The sequence below is a fragment of the Arvicola amphibius genome, chromosome 4 (assembly GCF_903992535.2).
Source record: "Arvicola amphibius chromosome 4, mArvAmp1.2, whole genome shotgun sequence".
NCBI classification, from domain to species: Eukaryota; Metazoa; Chordata; class Mammalia; order Rodentia; family Cricetidae; genus Arvicola; species Arvicola amphibius.
The window spans coordinates 6,902,515-6,920,437 of NC_052050.1; the positions used below are offsets into that span (position 1 = coordinate 6,902,515).

Sequence of the window (17,923 nt, forward strand, 5' to 3'; positions counted from 1 at the left end):
AATGCAAGGTCATCCTCAGCTGTATAGGGGTCAACCTGAGCTAGAGAAGCTGATACAAACAAAGGAACAGCAGCCAATCAGAATAAGATGGGTGGGGAGCAAGAATTGTGGCCTCCAGATCTGTACCCTTTGTGGGGGGACTCAGCATCAAGGTGAACTCTGATTAAGGAATCAGGATCACAGTGTAAGCTCGATAAGCTGTGTGAAGACAGAAATGGAGCCAGAGACCCCATGGACTAAGAGCATGCTGTGGGCGGCTAAGCTGACTATTGGAAGGAGATGGTTTCTCCGTGCTCACAGAGATGGAACAAAAGATAATGGACAGCTCACAAGTCCAGTCAGGAAGTGACGTGTCACAGAGGTTCAGCAGCCTGAACAAAAAAGGAAATGCTCTCCAGGCTGTGCCAGGAGTGGGAAGGTTAAGAAGCCCTTAGCTGAGGGCTAGGGGGCAGGTGGCATCCTCAGGTGACCATGGATTTACCCCTCACTGAGAGTGATAGGAACCAGCACCGCTGAGCCTGGAGCATCTTCAGAGCACTTCCTGTACCTGTTCATCTGGGGCCTCACACGGGACCAGGAAGCAGAGGACAGAAAGAGAACAAGGCACATGTGCATTGAACGTTCTAGAAGGAAGCATCCCTTCTCCTCTCTTGGGCTTGGTGTGGGTGCAGGAGACATCTGAGCTGAAGAAATGACCCTGAGGGTGTTGGGAGTGTGGCTGCCTTCAGCTCTGCTCCTCCTGCAGGTCCCAGGTGAGCACGGGGACAGGGTGGGGGCTTCCAGCTTTGAAAGGGGAACTCCTGGTGTAAGTGAGAGGGTGTGACAGGGGGTGGGGGGAGGCCGGTGAGAGCAGCCAGCAGAGGAAGATGGGGCTTAGAGAGAAGATAGGGAGTGGGGGTGGGCAGGACTGGGCAGGATGGTCTCACAGGTGCAGTCAGGCTTCCGGACAGTGATGTCAGCCACACCTGAGACAGTCAGGACCTGCTGAAAGGGTTAGCTACAAAGTCATTGCCAAAAAAAACCACACAATCTCTACTGTGTACACACATGTATCTGCATACATATGTGTGCTTACCAAACACACAAAAGCACTCAATCCGACAAAGACGCATGTGCCACCCACAGATATATATACACATATATGTACGTAGGTAAAGTCTCTCTCTCTCTCCCGCTCCCAACCCCCCCCCTCTCTCACACACACACACAATGTTGTTTGCTCCTGGATCCTTCCTTTTTCCAGGGACAAGCCCCCTCCTGGCCCTCTCTTATGGACAACAAAGGTCCTCACCTCAGTTCTAACTTCTGGTCTGACAAAGCCTGTCTCCTTTCTCATTGCTTCCTCCAGACCAGAGCGCTCTCTAAGACCTGACCAAGGAAGGCCTGACCCCCATCCAGCTGTGAGGGTGCAGAACTGTGGCTTGTGTTTTCCAGGCTGTGTCCCTCTGCGTGGCCCCAGCACCGTGACAGGCGCCGTGGGGGAATCCCTGATTGTGCGGTGTCAGTATGGGGAGAAATACAAGAGCAACGTCAAATACTGGTGCAGAAGCTCGCTGCTACTGTGTGAAAAGATTGTCAAGACCAGACCCCCAAAACAAGCTAGGAGTGGCCGAGTGTCCATCAGGGACCATCCAGCCACCCTCACCTTCACAGTGACCTTGGAGAACCTCGCCCTGGAGGATGCAGGCACCTACAAGTGTGGAGTGGATGTACCATTTATCAATGGCTCCTCAGGGATTGATAGTTCCTTGTTGGAGATTGTTCCCTCCTGGAGGATTGATGCTTCCTTCAAGATTGTGGTGGCCGTGGTCCCAGGTAAGCCCCCTTCATGTCAGGACATCCTGACATGAAGTCCTGGTCTGTCATTCCCTCATGAAAGAAGGAATCCAGATACAGTAGCATGGTGAGCATGGTGAATCAGTGACTCAGACACAGGGAGTGTGAGTCCACTCGTGCCATTGTGAGAGCAGGGGTGGTATGTGATAGTGTATGTACACTTGTACATGTGTGTGCATGCACACACTGGCACAATGGGGAACCTGAGTTCTCAGAACCTCTCTTCAGTAAATTTATTTATTTATTTATTTACTTAATTACTTACCAAACTTGTCCATGGTGTGTGTCAGTCAGAGGAGAATTTCTTGGACTTAGTTTTCTTTTCCACAGTGTGGGTCCAGGGGCTCAAACTCACGTCATCAGGATTGGCAAGCAAGGGTCTTTACCCACCGAGTTGTCTCATCAGACCCTGTTGGAGATTCTCTGTGTGATCCATGTGACAGTCTCAAGCTTGACCCTTTCTAGAGACGGGCCCTGAATAACAGGCTCTTTGTGACTTCCTGCCCCGATAGGAGGCAAATCCTCTCTCCCAGATCTCATTTGGTCCGGTCCCCATCTCCATGTGGGAACAGTACCCCAGCACATCTGCTCCCCTCCATCAAGGGCTGCTCTGGCCTGGGACTGAGTGGACACCTCCCTTCCATAGAGGGCCTGAGGGACCAACTTCATCACAGTGGCTCTGGGGCTTCTGAGAGGCCCCAGAGACACAAGAAGGAGCCTAGATTGTGTATCGGGGTTCTTGATCCCTGAGGAATCCATTCAACCCCTCCAAGTTCCCCAATGTTCCCCTTTGCCAGGAACCATTTCCTGCAGGAAGAAACTCAGAGAATACCTGAGAAGTGTCCCTACCCAGGCAGAGGTCAAGGGGGACTCAGTTACTTTGGTCCCAATGTTCTCCATGCCTGTATTCCATTTTCCCCTTACGGAGGTTCCCTTGGTCATAGAACCCCAATTAGTGCATCTTTTTAATAAGACCAGGGTTGTGGCTGGGGCTGAGGGGCTGAAATTCTCTGTCAGTTTTTCTTTTCTTTTCTGAGAGGGGGTCTTGTGTAGCCCAGGTTGGCCACAAACTCACTGTGTAGTTGAGATTCGTCTTGAATGACCGATCTTCCTGACTCTGCCTCTCCCACACTGGCACCCCACACCCAGCTTCCTGTTCTGGTTCTCAGTGTTGGTTTCGCCCTCACATAAACTTCCCTCCAGCATCTTCTGTGGGTTCACACTGAGGAGTGCAGAACCAAATCCACTGGTATTACTAGTTCTCTGCAGTAGAGGCCACTCTCCACAGGGTCCTTCAAGCATCTGCCTTTCTAGAACTTTCCATCTGGACATGCCTCAGAGATGACTGCCCAGTGGGCTGTCTGGCTGACAGTGTGGGAATGAGTGGGCCAGACAGACAGGGTCCACCCCTCTGTGTCTGTCCCCACAAGGGTGGAAGACAAGGAGGCAAAGGTGGGACTGAGGCCAGCTGGGACCTGGTAACACGTGTCATGACACTGACACTTAAACTCTCCTCTGTAGGATGGCTGGCCTCAAGTGTGAAGGTGCCAACCACCCACGTGCTCCATGGGAAGGGCTGGGAATGGAAGCCCTGACCAGGTCTTGGTGTGGCCATGAGGTTTATGGGCTAAAAGACAGCTGTCTACCATGTTCCTATTAATCTGTGTGAAGCAGGACTGCAGAGGTTTCAGTGGGTAGGAGGTAGAGTAGAGGTCACTGGAACTGTCTTGTGTTTCCATTTTTTTGCAGCTATTGTAGACCGTATCCCTTGGAGCAGAACAAATACCCTGGGGTCTCCCACATCCTCACCAGTGCACACTCAGCCCAGTGTGACCACAGAGAACACAACTCCTGGTCCCAGCCTACAACCTCGGTAAGGAACCCATATCCCTGAGGTCTCTGGATCGTGTGGGGTGGGGGAGGTAATGCTGAGAGGGTGGAGGGAGAAGGTTTGCATCCCCTCCTTGGGCATCTCCTGCATCTCCCCATCCCACACTGACCTGGGGCAGGGGGTGCTTTGTGAATGCCAGTTGCTCATCTAAAGACTGGAGCACAGCAATGACACCAGACCCGCTGAGACGGAGTTAGTCTCCTGTCCAGAGGTTACCACATAAACACATCCAGAGCCTGGGGTAAAGTGCTCATCTTGCAGACACAAGGATCTGAGTTCGAGCCACACTACACACATGTCAGGTATGGTGGTATACTCTTACAATACCTGAGCTCTGGAGGTGGAGACAGGAGGATGCCTGAGACTCACTGGTCAGCCAGCTTAGCCTGCGTGGCACACTCCAGGCCACTGAGAGATCCTGTCAGAAAACAAGAGAGATGGACCAGGCATGGTGGCTCCTGCCTTTAGTCCCTACACTTGGGAGGCAAAGTTACCAATCTCTGAGCTTAAGACCAGCCTGGACTACACAGCAAATTCCATCCTAGCCACTGCGACACAGTGAGACCTGTCTCAAAACAAACATAACAAGGTGATGATTCTTGAGAAATGGCTTCCAAGATGATCCTCAGGAATCCACATTCATGCACACACATGTGCACCTCATATGCACAGATGAACATACACACACAGGCCACTAAGTTAATTACTCAACTAATGAAAATAAATACAGTCACTAGGTGTGGTGACAAAAGCCTTTAATCCCAGTGCTTGGTAGGTGGAGGCTGGTGGATCTCTGTGAGTTCAAGGACATCCTCGACTACACAATGAGTTCCAGGGCATGCACCAGGAGGAGATAGTGAGACTCAAATCAGAAGACAGTTGGGTGTGTGTGTAGCACAATTAATAAAAACCCAGAGACAAATACTGGGCTTCAACCTGAAGGTCAGAAAAGCAAAACAGACAGCCGCCGGCTCTTACTTCTACCCCACTCTAAAGTAGTGATCCTGCTTCCAGGAATCTCAGAATGAGACTGACAGAGCTGTCTCCTTCCATTTTCTATTCCTCTCTAGAGCTGAGATTAAAGATGTACACCACTACCGCCCAGTTTCTATGGCAAACTAGTGTGGCTACTGGGATTAAAGGTGTGTGTCACCACTGCCTGGTCTGTAAGGCTGACCAGTGGGGCTGTTTTACTTTATGATCTCCATGCAAACTTTATTTATTAAAATGCAAATGAAATATCATCACAGGTGTGGGTGGGGGCGGCACTGCCTGTCTGGACAGAGGCTGTAGGAATAGAGGTCCATAGAGTTGAACTGGAGAGAATGGACCAGGCCCACAGTTCCAGGCTCTTTCTTGGGCTCTCGGTCACCCTGGTCAATCAGGCAGGGCTGCCTTGTCCTTGTCCCTGGAAAGATCACGTGGACACTCTCCTGGGTGAGAGAGACAGGCACAGCGCTGAGCACCCACTCCACCTTCTGGGAGGGAATTTATTGTGACCTTGTCCCCTACAGGTCCTTGCTGAGCAGCATCTACTTCCAGCTCCTGGTCTTTCTGGAGCTGTCCCTGCTCCTGAGCATGCTCAGTGCGGTCCTCTGGGTGCACAGACCTCAGAGGTGCTCTGGGGAGAAGCGGCATCACCCCGGTTATGAGAATCAGTGACGTCTGGTGACAGTGAAGCCCTGTCCATGTCACCGCATGCAGCTCCCCTGGTGGCAGAGGACAATCTGTGCTGCTGAGAAAACTCTGAGATGTCTTAGAAGAGTCTTTGTGCTGTGCCAAACACATGAAAGAATGTGCCCAATAAATACATATACATATTAATAGAGTATCTTTATTTATTCTTAGATAATTTCACACATGTACACCCTAACTCTATCATATCCACCTCCAACCCCACCCTCCCACTCCCTCGGGCAGGTGTTCCCTCCCCCTTCATGGTCTGTCCCCTATTTCCATTCTTCTTCTTTTCCTAACCACTGAGTCCAGTCAGTGCCGCCTGCTGGGATGCTCACTGACCTTGCTGCCCTGGTGCTGTGCAGGTGACCGCAGCTACAGTGTCGTGAGTGCAGTGGCCGTGGCACAGCTGGAACACAGCATCTCACAGCCTCCCCCTTCCCCCCACCCCGGCTTCCAATTCCCTCCTCTCCTTCTTCCTTCAATAATGTTCCTGAACCTTTGTAGGAGGAGGCCGCTTGTTCATCCTAGCTGCCCAGAACCAAAATAATCACACAGAAACTGTATTAATTAAATCACTGCTTGGCCCATTAGCTCTAGCTTCTTATTGACTAACTCTTACATATTAACTTAACCCATTTCTATTAATCTGTATATTGCCACATGGCTGTGGCTTACCAGCTAAAGTTCCCAGCTTCTGTCTCCGGTAGTGGCTGCATGGCTTCCCCCTGACTCCACCTTCCCTCTACCTTGCTATAGGTCAAACCAGTTCCTTTATTCATTGACCAATAAAAGCAACACATAGACAGAAGGACCTCCTACACCAAACCTTGGAGTAGGATGGAAATGCTTGGGATAGGGTGGCGGTGCATTGGGGTAGGATGGGGGTGCCTTGGGGTAGGGTGGATGTTTGACATAGATGTCCCTTTTAGGGCTGAGCACTCAATAGTTACTTTTTCTCAGCACTTAGATGACAGCAGAGAGACGCTTCTCCAACCAAGGCTGGGAACAGTACTAATCAAAGGGTACAGACATAGATATTTAGAGGGCAGTTTGGCAATGTGACCAATAAATACACACACCTTACATGCAAATACACTTGGCACTGTGCCCTTCTCCAGATTCAGTCATAGAGCATGGTCCATAATGGTGATCCCCCCCTCTCTGATGTCACATTCCTGTTTTCTACCCCCTGTGGTGACAACCTCAGCCTGGTATTATTTTATCTGCTGGCCTTAAAGTTTTGTCACATACATGCACATGAATTGGCCAAGCATATTTTGTTTAGCACCTTTATTTCTGATTGTTATATGGACAGAGCTATACTTTTTTTTTAAGATTTCAATCATTTATTTATTATATATATAGTGTTACGCCTGCAGGCCAGAAGAGGGCACCAGATCTCATTATGGATGGTAGTGAGCCACCATGTGGTTGCTGGGAATCAGATGCACCCCAGTCCCCTTCCTTTATCTGTCTGTCTGTCTATCTGTTGGTGTGTTTGTCTGTTGGTGTATCTATCAGTCTGTGTCTATTTGTGGGTGTGTCTGTGTGTCTGTCTGTGTGCTTGTGTGTCTGTCTCTGTATTTCTCTCCCCTTTTCCTTCTTTCTTTCCATCTTCCTTTTCTTTCATTAGCAGAGTCTCACAGTGTAGCCCAGGCTAGTTTCCACCCCCTCATTCTCCAGCCTCAGCCTCCCTAGTTCTGAGACTATAGGCACGTGCCATGCTCAGTATGCATGCTTCGTTTTAAGTCTTTGCTTTTCTCATTAAACTTTGTGCCTCTGAGGTTCGTGCACACTGATGTGTTGACGCTGTAACGTGCATCTTGTTTGTGTTGCCCTCTGGCTGGCTACATTAGCACAAAATTACATAGCTTTCCTTCTGTGGATAAACACGGTAGAGCCTCTCTTTCCTTTCCTTCCCCCTCCTTCCCTCCTCCTCCTCTTCCCTCCCCCATCTTGCATTTGTCATGAAACAGAACACAAAATGGTCTCTTGACATATTCTCTCTATATCAACCTAGTGGCATCCTGGGACTCACAGAGATCTACCTGCCTCTGCCTCCCTAGTGCTGGCAATAAAGGTGTGCACCATCATGCCTGGCATGGAGTCATTTCTCAGTTGAGGCTCCCTCCTCTCAGATGACTCTAGCTTGGGTCAAGTTGGCATAAAATATAGCTAGCACAGTGCACCAAATGCACCTTTTGGATAACTTTCCTAGCTATGGACCTGGACTGTGACCTCAATTATTTGGGAACCTGGAAAAATACCTTTTAAGGGTTGGTGAGATTGGATCAGCTTCACTGTGAAAACCTGGCCACCTGAATTCAATGCCTAGAACTATGGTGGAGGAAAGAACCAACTCCCAGATGTCATCCTCTGACTTCTACATGCAAGCTGTGTTGCACATCCATGCTCACAAACACATCAAACACCCACAAGAAACAAAATTTGAAATAAATGATAAAATGACTTAATAAAGTATTTCTTCTTTGAAGCCTGTTCATATGTTTGTTATATTTGATTTAGAATAACTTGTATTATTATCTCAAGATTTTTAAAAATATTTTATTTTAATTATTTGTGTGTGGCACACACACACGCACACACACACACACACACACCCATTCACATGTAAATGAAGTGCCCATGGACAATAGAAGAAGGCAATGGATTCCCCTGGAGCTGGAGTTACAGGTGGTTGGGAGTCACACGTTGTGGGTGTTGGGAACCAAACGTGTGTCCTTTGAAAGAACAGTATGCACTCAATCACTGAGCTGTCGCTCCAGTCCCTATTTTTAAATTTTTAGTTACACATATGTATGTACAATCACATATAGTTACATATATATGTATATATTTATATATGTACATGTATGTGTATATATTGTGTGGTTATGTGCATTTGAGTATAGTTGTCCATGAAGGTCAGAAGTAGCTCTTACCTAATAAGCCATCTCTCTCACTCCTTATATTTATTTAGTTATTGTATTTTCATTATTTTGAATTTTGTGTCTTGTGAGATTAGAGTGTCAGATATCTCTAGAGCTACAGGCGTTTGTGTGCCCCTGATGTGGGTGCTGGAAATAGAACTTGGGTGGTCTGGAAAACTGGGAAATGCTCTTAATAACTGAATCATCTCTCCAACCCCTTATTTTTATCTTAAATGGTGTCTTTAGACTAGAGACGTGGCTCAATGGTAGCATGCTTGCCTGCCATGTGAAAACCCTGGTTAGATCACCAGTACCACACACACACAAAAAAAGAAAAATTATTATTAAGTGATATTTTGTGCATGTATATGACAACTTCTCTAAAATCTTAGAAATTTCTTTTCATTTTTATATGTAGACATTTCAGTTATAACAAAATTTGGTTTCTTTCCAATTCTTTTGTCTTTTTTATGTATTAGTTAGTGTTCTATTGCTGTGGTAAAACATCAGACCAAGGCCAATTATAGAGGGAGGATTTATTTGGGCTTCTGATTCCAAAGAGGTCGAAGTCCATCGTGGGAGGCAAACACGACAGCAGGCAGCGAACACGGAACAGCTGAGAGCTCATATCTTGGACCACAAATAGGACGCAGAGAGTGTGTTGGGAAGAGCAGGAGGCTTTGAAACCTCAAAGTGATACACTTCCTCCAGCAAGACGACACCTCCTAATCCTACTCAAACAGCACCATCAACTGGGCATTCGATATTCAATGCCAGGTGTGCTAAGCACAGTCTGCTACCGCACGAGCTGGGAACCCGACTGCTGGGGCCCATCATTATAGCCTAGATCACTTCTGGGCCTAATACCCAGAGTGCTCTATCCCTTAACCCCAGGCCAGATAGTCTGGCCATCTCCACCACTGTTCTACAGGCTTGCCACCTTCGCCTCTGCTCGCCTGGCACAGTTCCCTAGCCTCCTCATTTCTCCTGAGTGATCAGCTCTGCAAAGAGCTGATGCGTCTTGTGCTGAGTAATGGACAGCAGGAAATACCCACTCTATAAAAGGAAGCCGACGAGGAAGACACCCACAGGCAACCTGGACAAGCAGAGGGGTCAGCCTGGGCTCTCTGGTGCATTGCATATCCAGCTGGGATTTGGATTTGCTGCTGGCTGTTGATCAAGGGTGTGGAGCAGGGAGGCAGAACCATGTGGCTGTCCCCAGCTCTGCTCCTTCTCAGTTTCCCAGGTATGTTCAGCTAGAGTCTGGAGGCTTGGGACTGCAGCTGCAGAGCAGGAGGCAGGGGGATCTGTCCTGGGTTTGAGGAGAGCTGCCTGCCACTTCAGGGACATGAAGTTCTGCAGCTTTGTTCAGCAAAGGACCCCTGGTTTTACATCATGCCAGGCATGTGCCGGGACCTGGGAACATGAAGGGAAAGGAGAAATGGAGTGGCCATCAGAGATCCCAGATGCTCTGATGGGTGAGACATACTTTAGAATAGGAATTAGCAGCAGGAAAAAAAAAAAAAAAACAGGACAGAAGAGGAAGGAGCTTAGAGCAGGGAGAGGCTACCACTGAGGGAGCTACAGAAAGCCCTCCTGGACCCGTTCCTTCCATGCCCCAGGAGACAGATCTTCACAGCCCTTGCAGCACGCAGAGTAGACACTCCATGGAGAAGACATAGCTTGGGGAAAGGGCTACAGGCTTAAAGAGGATGGCACACTCATGCAGAGGGAGCTCTCAGTGGGCAGGACACTGAGGGCACACTGGCTAAACGTGAGTTTGGAAATGCCGAAGGTAAAATAATGACTGACAGCTGTGGGTGCCTGCATGACCTAGCTTGCGTCTGAGTTCCGGGTCCCCAGCCACCTGCTCTCTACGTCTCAACGTTAGGCTTTCCCAGAGGCCAAGCCGGACAGGAGGAGCCATGCGTGGCTTGCACATTCACACACACACACACATCCACATTCACTAGGACACTCAAAGGCACACATCTACATAAGTCACACCCAGTCCATACCGCCACGATCCTCTCTACTCACTCACATTCACACTCCTAAGATGACATATGCTGAGACTGTTCACAGAAGGAATTTCAATTTTTATTGTATTATGTGTACGGGCGTTCCGCCTGAATGTGTGTAAGTGCATCATGTGTGTGCCTGGTGCCTGCAGAAACTAGAAAGAAATTCCTGGCTCCCCCCTGGAAACTAGTCATGGATGGTTGCAAATAACCATGCTGAAGCTCAGAATTAAACCTGAGTCCTCTGGAAGAGCAGCCAGTGCTCTTAACCAATGAATTATCTCTCCAGTTACCCACCCACCTACCCCTTTGTTGTTGATACAGGGTCTCATCATGTAGCCCTGACTGGCCTGGACACTCACTATGCAGACCAGACTGGCTTCAAACTCACAGAGATCCTCTGCCTCCCGAATGCTGGGGCTAAAGGTGTATACCTACCCTGTTAGGTAACTTTAAAAAATAATCTAATAATAATGTGCTTTGGGATCACTCTTGTCATTGTTTGGACAGTGCTCTTTACTTTTTAACTATGATTCGCTATATCAGAACTTCCCAATCTAATTCCCTGTTAATGGCCTTTGAGTTTTCCGGGTGTTTACTGTTGCATCTGTGGTGAGGATAATTCCCACTCCACTGTCTTTACTAATCCTAGAGCTAGGATGGTTGTGTGCATGACCACAATGCACAGATTCTTCACAAAAATAGCTAACAACTTTAGCAGTGCCCACTATGGCCAAGACAATGAGCAAGACCCTGGGGTTGGGGGTGGAAAAAGGGAGAAAGGAAGCGCATCACCTCTGGGCTTTGGGAGTGAGAAATCTATCGAGGATGTGAGGAAAAGAGATACAAAGCCCTTGGGCTCCAGACGAAAGGCCAGGGGTCTGGGCCAATAGGAGGAGGCAGCTCCAAGAAGGGGATGAGACATTGGGAAGGAGCTCAGCCTGGTCCACTGCCTTGAGAGGGCACATTGGGGTTAGGGAAAAAAAGGCTCAGGTGGCTACAAGAGGAGCAAGGACACTAAGGAGAAACTAAAACCAGTTTGCAATAAGACATCCATTGCAGGAATGAAGCTTTTCCAGTCACTCTGGGGCAGGTATGCAGCTGACATGCCGGATGCAGCTGAGGGCGCAGAGGAGTAGCTGATACATTGGGAACAGCTGAGGGGGCAGGAGAGTAGCTCACATACTGGGTGCAGTTGAGAGTGCAAGGGAGTAGCTGACATGCTGGGTTCAGCTGATGAGGAGACAGGCTCAATCCGGTCCCGAAAGAGGTTTGAATTGAAAGAAGGATGCACCAAACCTTTCTGAATACTACTACCACCATCCAAGTACTGGACGAGAGCCGTCTCCGGCCAAACAGCCCAATATCCAGCATTAGGCGGTTACATGAGGTTTATAACAGCCAGAATCTGACTGAAAGAAGTCATGGCAGCTGTGCTAAGGGGGAAGTGAGGCTCAGCGAGGTTAAGTAACCTCCCCAGGGTTTCTCAATAACACCATGGTAGATGCGTCCCTCTGCTGGCAAAGTTCACACTTTCTCTGTGTCGTCCCCATGGGCTGTGATAACAAAGACGTAAAGAAGATGGTTCAGATCGGCATTTCCAGGGTGCAGTTGGCTGAACTGGCGACCAGTCACTTGCGGAGGGAAGGAGAGGAGAAATCAATATAGATGCTAATTCTCCAATGTGGCTCCCGAGTGGAGTGAGCTCAGTGCTTACAAGGGGGTCTGGCAGAATCCTTTATGCGCCTCTGCGGCTGCTATACCCAGTGACCACAAATGCAGTGGCCCAGAACAACATCTCTTCTTTCTGCTGGTCCAAGATCAAGAGTCCAAAACGGTCTCACTGGCCAAAGTCAAGGTTGAGTTCCTTCTGCAGCTCAGGAGAACCATCCATTTCCAGGCTTCATCCAAAAGCCCCCATGCATCTGTTGGCCCATGGCCTCTCCTCCTCTTCAAGGCCTGCAACAGAATGCCTTTAAACCTAAACCAGTTTCAACACACTCATTCATCAGGACTTACAGGATAATCCAGGACAATCTTATCTCAATATCCCTAATCATACCTGTAAATGCCTTTATTCTTTTTCTTTTTAAAACTACAGACGGGAGTATGTCTGAAGTTGAAGGGCCATTTTATTTTCTTATTTTCATTGGTGTGCACGTGCCTGCTACAGAGCTTGTGTGGGGGTCACAGGGAAACATCGTGGAGTCAGTTTCCCCTTCCACCTTCACGTGGGTTTCAGGGATTAAACTCAGGTTTCACAAGAACTTTTACCCATGTACCCATCTCACCAGCCTCCCTTTTTCTGTGTGAGGGCACATAGTAATAGGTTGGGTATTAGAATGTCAATAGTCAGCACTTAGTAGGCAGAGGCAGGCATGTGTCTATGAGTTCGAGGGCAGCCTGGTCTATGTAGTGCAGTGGACAACCCTTTCCAAGGGGCTTCCTAAGACCATCGGAAAACACAGATATTTACATTATAACTCAAAATAAAAGTAAAATTACAGTTATGGTGCTGCAATAAAAATAATTTTATGACCAGGCAGTGGTGGGGCACACCTTTAATCCCAGCACTCAGGAGGCAGAGACAGATGTTCAAGGCCAGCCTGGTGTATAAGAGCTAGTTCCAGGTTAGCTTGAGCTGTTACATAGAGAAACCCTGTCTCAAAAAAAAAAACCAAAATAATAATAATAATGATAATAATTTTATGGTTGGTGCTCACCACAACATGAGGAACTGTATTAAAGGGTTGAAGCATTAGGAAGGTTGAGAACCAATGGCATAGAGAATTCCAGGCTAGCCAGAGCTACATAGTAAGAGCCTGTCTCAAAATAAATAAATAAATAAATAAATAAATAAATAAATAAATAAATAAATAGATGTCTGTGAAGAAGGGTTATTCTGTCAAGCATAGATGCAGACCTCAAATTAAAACTAAATTAGCTCTATGGAGAAGGCCCAAGGTGTGACGGATGGCACCAGGCTATTGTGCAAATGCACCCCACTGGCAGAGACCAAAGTCTAAGCCTGGGAGCTGGTCAAGAAAGCCTTCCCCTGCAGCGGCTCTCTGCTTCTTTGTCTGCTTCCAGGTGCCTGGGAACGCAGGTCACCGTGCAGAAAGGGTGTCACTCCACAGACCAGCAGGATACACATTCCACATAGATGCTCTCTAACCTATTTTGGACTCTCTGGTTCCTCTGGAACCAGAAGCAGAGCGGGCTCTGTGGCAGAGGTGGTGTTACGTGGTGGGTGTTTGGAATGGTGGTCTAGAATCAAGGGCAGGATTTGGGCTACAAGTGTCTGGACCTCAGAGGAAACAGACGTGAGGATCCAAGCAGGTCACGGCGGCTGGAGTGAGCAGGACCCTTCTCTAATCCTTTGGACGCTAGGTTGGCTTAGAGGAGCAGAAGCCGTATCTCTTGCCCTCCTGTTTTCCAGGCTGTTTCGCCATCCAAGGCCCAGCGTGGGTGAGAGGCCCAGAGAAGGGGTCAGTGACCATTCAGTGTCTCTACAGCTCCAGATGGCAAGCCTACAACAAGTGGTGGTGTCGAGGAGCAAACTGGAAGACTTGCAGGGTCCTCATTCGAACCACGGGATCGGAGAAAGAAAGGAAGAGTGGCCGGTTGTCCATCAGGGACAACTGGAAAGAGAACGTGCTCCTGGTTACCATGGAGATGCTCAGGCAAAATGACACAGACACTTACTGGTGTGGCATTGAAAAATTTGGAACTGACCGTGGGACCAGAGTTAAAGTGACCGTTTACCCAGGTAAGCATTGGCCTGTGGGTTACCGCAAAGTTCTGGCGCTTGGGGCTAAAAAGACTAAAAAGAAAGAACTGGGAGTCTAAAGGACAGACAGACAGACAGACAGACAGACAGATGGGACAGGGCAGTGACAGAAATAAGGAAGAATAACAGCCCAACACTTTTATCAATGCTAGCTCCTGAGTCCTGACTGGCAGATGTTGGTGTGGGGCTGGGGCTTAGACGTCTCTCTGGGAGCCACGGCCGAGCCCTGCTACCCTGCATCCTGGAGCTACACAGCCCTGGAAACGCACATTCTTCCCCTGGAGCCTTGAGTAGGCCTTGGATGCCTGAAGAAGCCCTCAGCACTGCAGGCTGAGAAATTTCTAGTTTTCTAAAACTTGTACCCTTGTCCTGTCATTACATGGGACAGTGGGGGCGAACTAAGGCATCGTTGGGGAGGGCTGCAGGGTTGAAGGCCAGGCCTGGCCAAACCACAGTGACTCTGGGCACTTTGGAGGGACTGAACTTTCCGGGTGACCACTCCTGCTTTTTCTGACTACAGAAGACTAAGCATGGGATAAGGAAGACCCAGGAGGCTTGCAAGTGTAAAGTAGATGCTTTAAATGGAGGCTTTGGTTACTAAATCAAAATCAGAGATGTCCCTGGTTCTCCTGGCTTCTTCCTGCCTCATCCTCATTGAGGGATTCCAGGGTCTTCTGTTGGTACCCAAAAGGCAGCCCTCCCCCACTTCCACCCGACTAGTCATGCTCAGACCTTCCTCATCCTGGCGGACACGCTGGCTCCTGAGAAGGCAGCAGGCAAACACAGCATTGGCACTGAAGTTAGCCCACGGAGTGACAGGGCTGAAACCAATGAGAGAGATACGGAAGTTGCCCCCTAGGGAATGTGAGGTGCAGAAAGAGTCACCCCCAAAAAGATTTCCCCAGGGATACCGCTCAGGGGAAGCTGAGCTGATCTGTGGAGACAGAGAGTGTATTGAATAAGACATGTAGGCAAAAGACAGAGTAGCCAAAGAATGTGCCCCATGCTGAGCTTGAAGTGTCCAGGGGGACGGGGAACACCAGCCTATATGGTGACTGTGGCCTCTTGGAGGACTGCAAGGACTGGAGCTCCCCAGAATTCTCCTCAGCTTCCAAGTGTTATTAAAACCCAGAACCTTTGCAAGAAGGGTTTGCTGGGTCAAGAGCTAGCTCAAAGGACTAGCCAGAAATGCTCATGCCCAGCTGGGCTCAGGAATCCCTAACCCAGCCACCCACTACAAGCCGCCTGTAGTTTCCTCTCTGTGACATTTCCTTCCTCAGAGCCATTCATGATTTAGCTAGCATGTGCCTTCTTGCTCAGCAACCTTCTGTCACTCACCACCCTGGCCACTAGGGACTTGTTTCTGAGATCATGGGTCCTTGAGCCTTACTCGGACACTGTCTGAATGGAAAGGAACAGAGGTTCATCCCCCCAGCCAAAACAAATGGAAAGAAACTGTGGGTGTCTCCTCCTCCAGAACTAACTACAGTCTTTCTCCTCCTTGATTTCCATATCTCCCTGTCATATATCCTATTAATAAAATGATGAAGGAAATGACTGTATGGGGAATCTGACAGTTCAGTAGAAGCCAAAGGACTGTATCAGAGGGATGGGGCTTCCTAATCCAGGGGAAGAAAGGTCTCCTGATGTGCTGGATAGTTTTATGTCAATTCGGTACAAGCCAGAGTCACTGGAGGAGGTGGAGCCTCCATAGAGAAAATGTCTCCGAAAGATCAGGCTGCAGGCAAGCCTGTAGGGCTTTTTCTTAATTAGTGATTGATGTGGGAGGATTCAGCCCATTGTGGGCAGTGCCACCCCTGGACTGGTGGTTCTGGGTTCTACAAGAAGGCAGGATGAGGAGCTGGAGAGGTGGCTCAGCAATTAAGAGCAATGGTTGCTCTTTCAGATGACCTAGGTTCAATTCCCAAGGCCCACATATGGCAGCTCACAATTGTCTGTGACTCTAGTTCCCACACAGACATATATGCAGGCAAAACACCAATGCACAGAAAATTTTTAAAAGAAGAAAAGAATAAAGAAAAATCATTTAAGAAAGAAAGGAAGTAAAAATAAGAAAGGGAAGAAGGAAGAAAAAGGAAGGAATGAAGGAAGGAAGAAAGAAAGAAAGAAAGAAAGAAAGAAAGAAAGAAAGAAAGAAAGAAAGAAAGAAAGAAAGAAATTAGGCTGAGTAAGCCATGGGGAGCAAGCCAGCAAGCAGCACTATCCATGGCCCCTGCATCAGCTCCTGCCTCCAGGTTCCTGCCCTGCTTCTGAGTTTCTGTCCTTCTTTCCTCCAGTGATGGACTAGGACGTGGCAGTGTAAGCCAAATAAACCTTTTCCTTCCCAACTTGTTTTTGTCATGGTGTTTCATCGCAGCAATAATAACCCTGACTAAGGCACCCAGTGAGGGCTAATTGGGTGGGGTGCCAACGTGAGCCATGCATGAACCACCCCCAATCTGTTCCATAACCTATGGCCATCTTTGCTTATGTCTAGAGGGAAGAGATACCATGTCTTCCCAGCTACACTCCTCTATACCCACTGTGGATAGCAACACATATGTGATTTCTTCTGACTTATATAAGAGGTGAGTCCCGAAGTCCCTTCTGCTCCCTCTACATGGGTTCTTCCTACGGGGATGCCAAACCCAGGTTCTATCATCAGGTGCCAGTGATTGTCATAGTCAAGATTCAAGGTCCCAAGGCCACCTCTGTCCCTTGTCCTTGCCCCCACCATGGTCCCATTCCAGCTCCACCAGACAACTACTCTGTAGAGCTGTTCATCACTACCCAGCCCTGGTAGCATCAAGGGAAGAGATGATCCTATAAGGTTCCAGTCTCATCACAGAAGCAGGGCAGGGAGAGAGATTTGCCAACCTGGAGCAAATGTTGAGGGCAGAGTAAGCAGACACAACCCAGATGTGGAGAACTCCAGGTTTCTGCTGGTAGGAGGAAAAGGAGAACCCCACCCCTGGATGTAAAATTGGGACAGGGACAAGCCATACTAAGACCACACGGTCATAGAGGAGCCCTCATGGCTGGGCGGTCCTTGGAGAAGGCCCTGCGGGAGCTTCCAAGTAGGATGTGAGCCTTCAGTATCAGGCTGTGATGAGCTGGCTATTGACTTACCAGTGTTGGGGATGGGGCATCACGGGATTCAAAGACATGGGACCCTGATGGCTGTATCTTTCTCATAGGACACACTACATACTCCTGGCATTTCTGAAGGTGCCTGCCTTGCTCATCTTGGCTGGTGTTGTCCTCTGGCTGAAGAGGTCATCTCGGAAGATCCCCGAGGAACAGTGGAGACACACTCTCAGCAGCAATTTGGACTCTGAAATTCTGAACAAAGACATTACCCCTTAGACTGGAGCATAAGCAGAGCCTTCCCAGTCTGGACTCTCGTTCCAGAAACATCTTTAAGTCCTCAGTGGGTAGTGAGTAAGGCTGGTTCCCAGAGGGCTTGGCCAGGCATGATCTCCACTCTGCACACCATGGGGACCCCGCTCAGTACCCCCTCAGGTATCATCACACCTGCAGCACCAGAATCTCGCTCCTCCTATACATCCTCACCTGCCCTATCCACTCCACCTGCCACGGTCAGCCCGGGGTGAGAACCGCCAGAATGGAACCTAAGCTGCAGAAAGACAGCTGCATGTCCCTTGATGGAAAAGCTTGTGCAGAGTCTAAGACTAAAGCACAGGGAAACAGAAGGGACCCAGTGGTGTGGCTAGTCTATGCTATGACTCTGTCACAGAGAGCTCAGGGAGCGTGG

At 48.8% G+C, this 17,923-nt stretch overlaps 2 protein-coding genes across 2 annotated transcripts; both read left to right on the forward strand.

Annotated features, from left to right (window-relative positions):
- The first annotated feature begins 399 nt into the window (after window positions 1-399).
- On the forward strand, window positions 400-5,530 carry LOC119812694 (CMRF-35-like molecule 4). Its single transcript, XM_038327542.1, has 4 exons — window positions 400-752; window positions 1,435-1,815; window positions 3,586-3,709; window positions 5,242-5,530. Exons 1-4 carry the CDS (start codon window positions 692-694, stop codon window positions 5,387-5,389), a joined length of 714 nt encoding a protein of 237 aa, XP_038183470.1. The 5' UTR covers window positions 400-691; the 3' UTR covers window positions 5,390-5,530.
- Window positions 5,531-9,479: 3,949 nt separating this feature from the next.
- Window positions 9,480-17,514, forward strand: Cd300lb (CD300 molecule like family member b). The gene is made up of 4 exons (XM_038329090.1): window positions 9,480-9,583; window positions 13,798-14,127; window positions 16,646-16,736; window positions 17,346-17,514. The coding sequence occupies exons 1-4, from the start codon at window positions 9,544-9,546 to the stop codon at window positions 17,512-17,514; spliced, it is 630 nt and encodes a 209-aa protein (XP_038185018.1). The 5' UTR covers window positions 9,480-9,543.
- Window positions 17,515-17,923: the final 409 nt, after the last annotated feature.

What these genes read in the sequence shown, in the direction of transcription:
- LOC119812694 (XM_038327542.1), top strand. Translation starts at nt 692, where the DNA reads ATGACCCTGAGGGTGTTGGGAGTGTGGCTGCCTTCAGCTCTGCTCCTC. An exon ending in TGTGGTGGCCGTGGTCCCAG is followed by an intron (nt 1,816 to 3,585) that starts GTAAGCCCCCTT and finishes ATTTTTTTGCAG; the next exon opens with CTATTGTAGACCGTATCCCT. An exon ending in GGTCCCAGCCTACAACCTCG is followed by an intron (nt 3,710 to 5,241) that starts GTAAGGAACCCA and finishes TGTCCCCTACAG; the next exon opens with GTCCTTGCTGAGCAGCATCT.
- Cd300lb (XM_038329090.1), top strand. Translation starts at nt 9,544, where the DNA reads ATGTGGCTGTCCCCAGCTCTGCTCCTTCTCAGTTTCCCAG. An exon ending in GCTCCTTCTCAGTTTCCCAG is followed by an intron (nt 9,584 to 13,797) that starts GTATGTTCAGCT and finishes CCTGTTTTCCAG; the next exon opens with GCTGTTTCGCCATCCAAGGC. An exon ending in TCTTCTGACTTATATAAGAG is followed by an intron (nt 16,737 to 17,345) that starts GTGAGTCCCGAA and finishes TCTTTCTCATAG; the next exon opens with GACACACTACATACTCCTGG.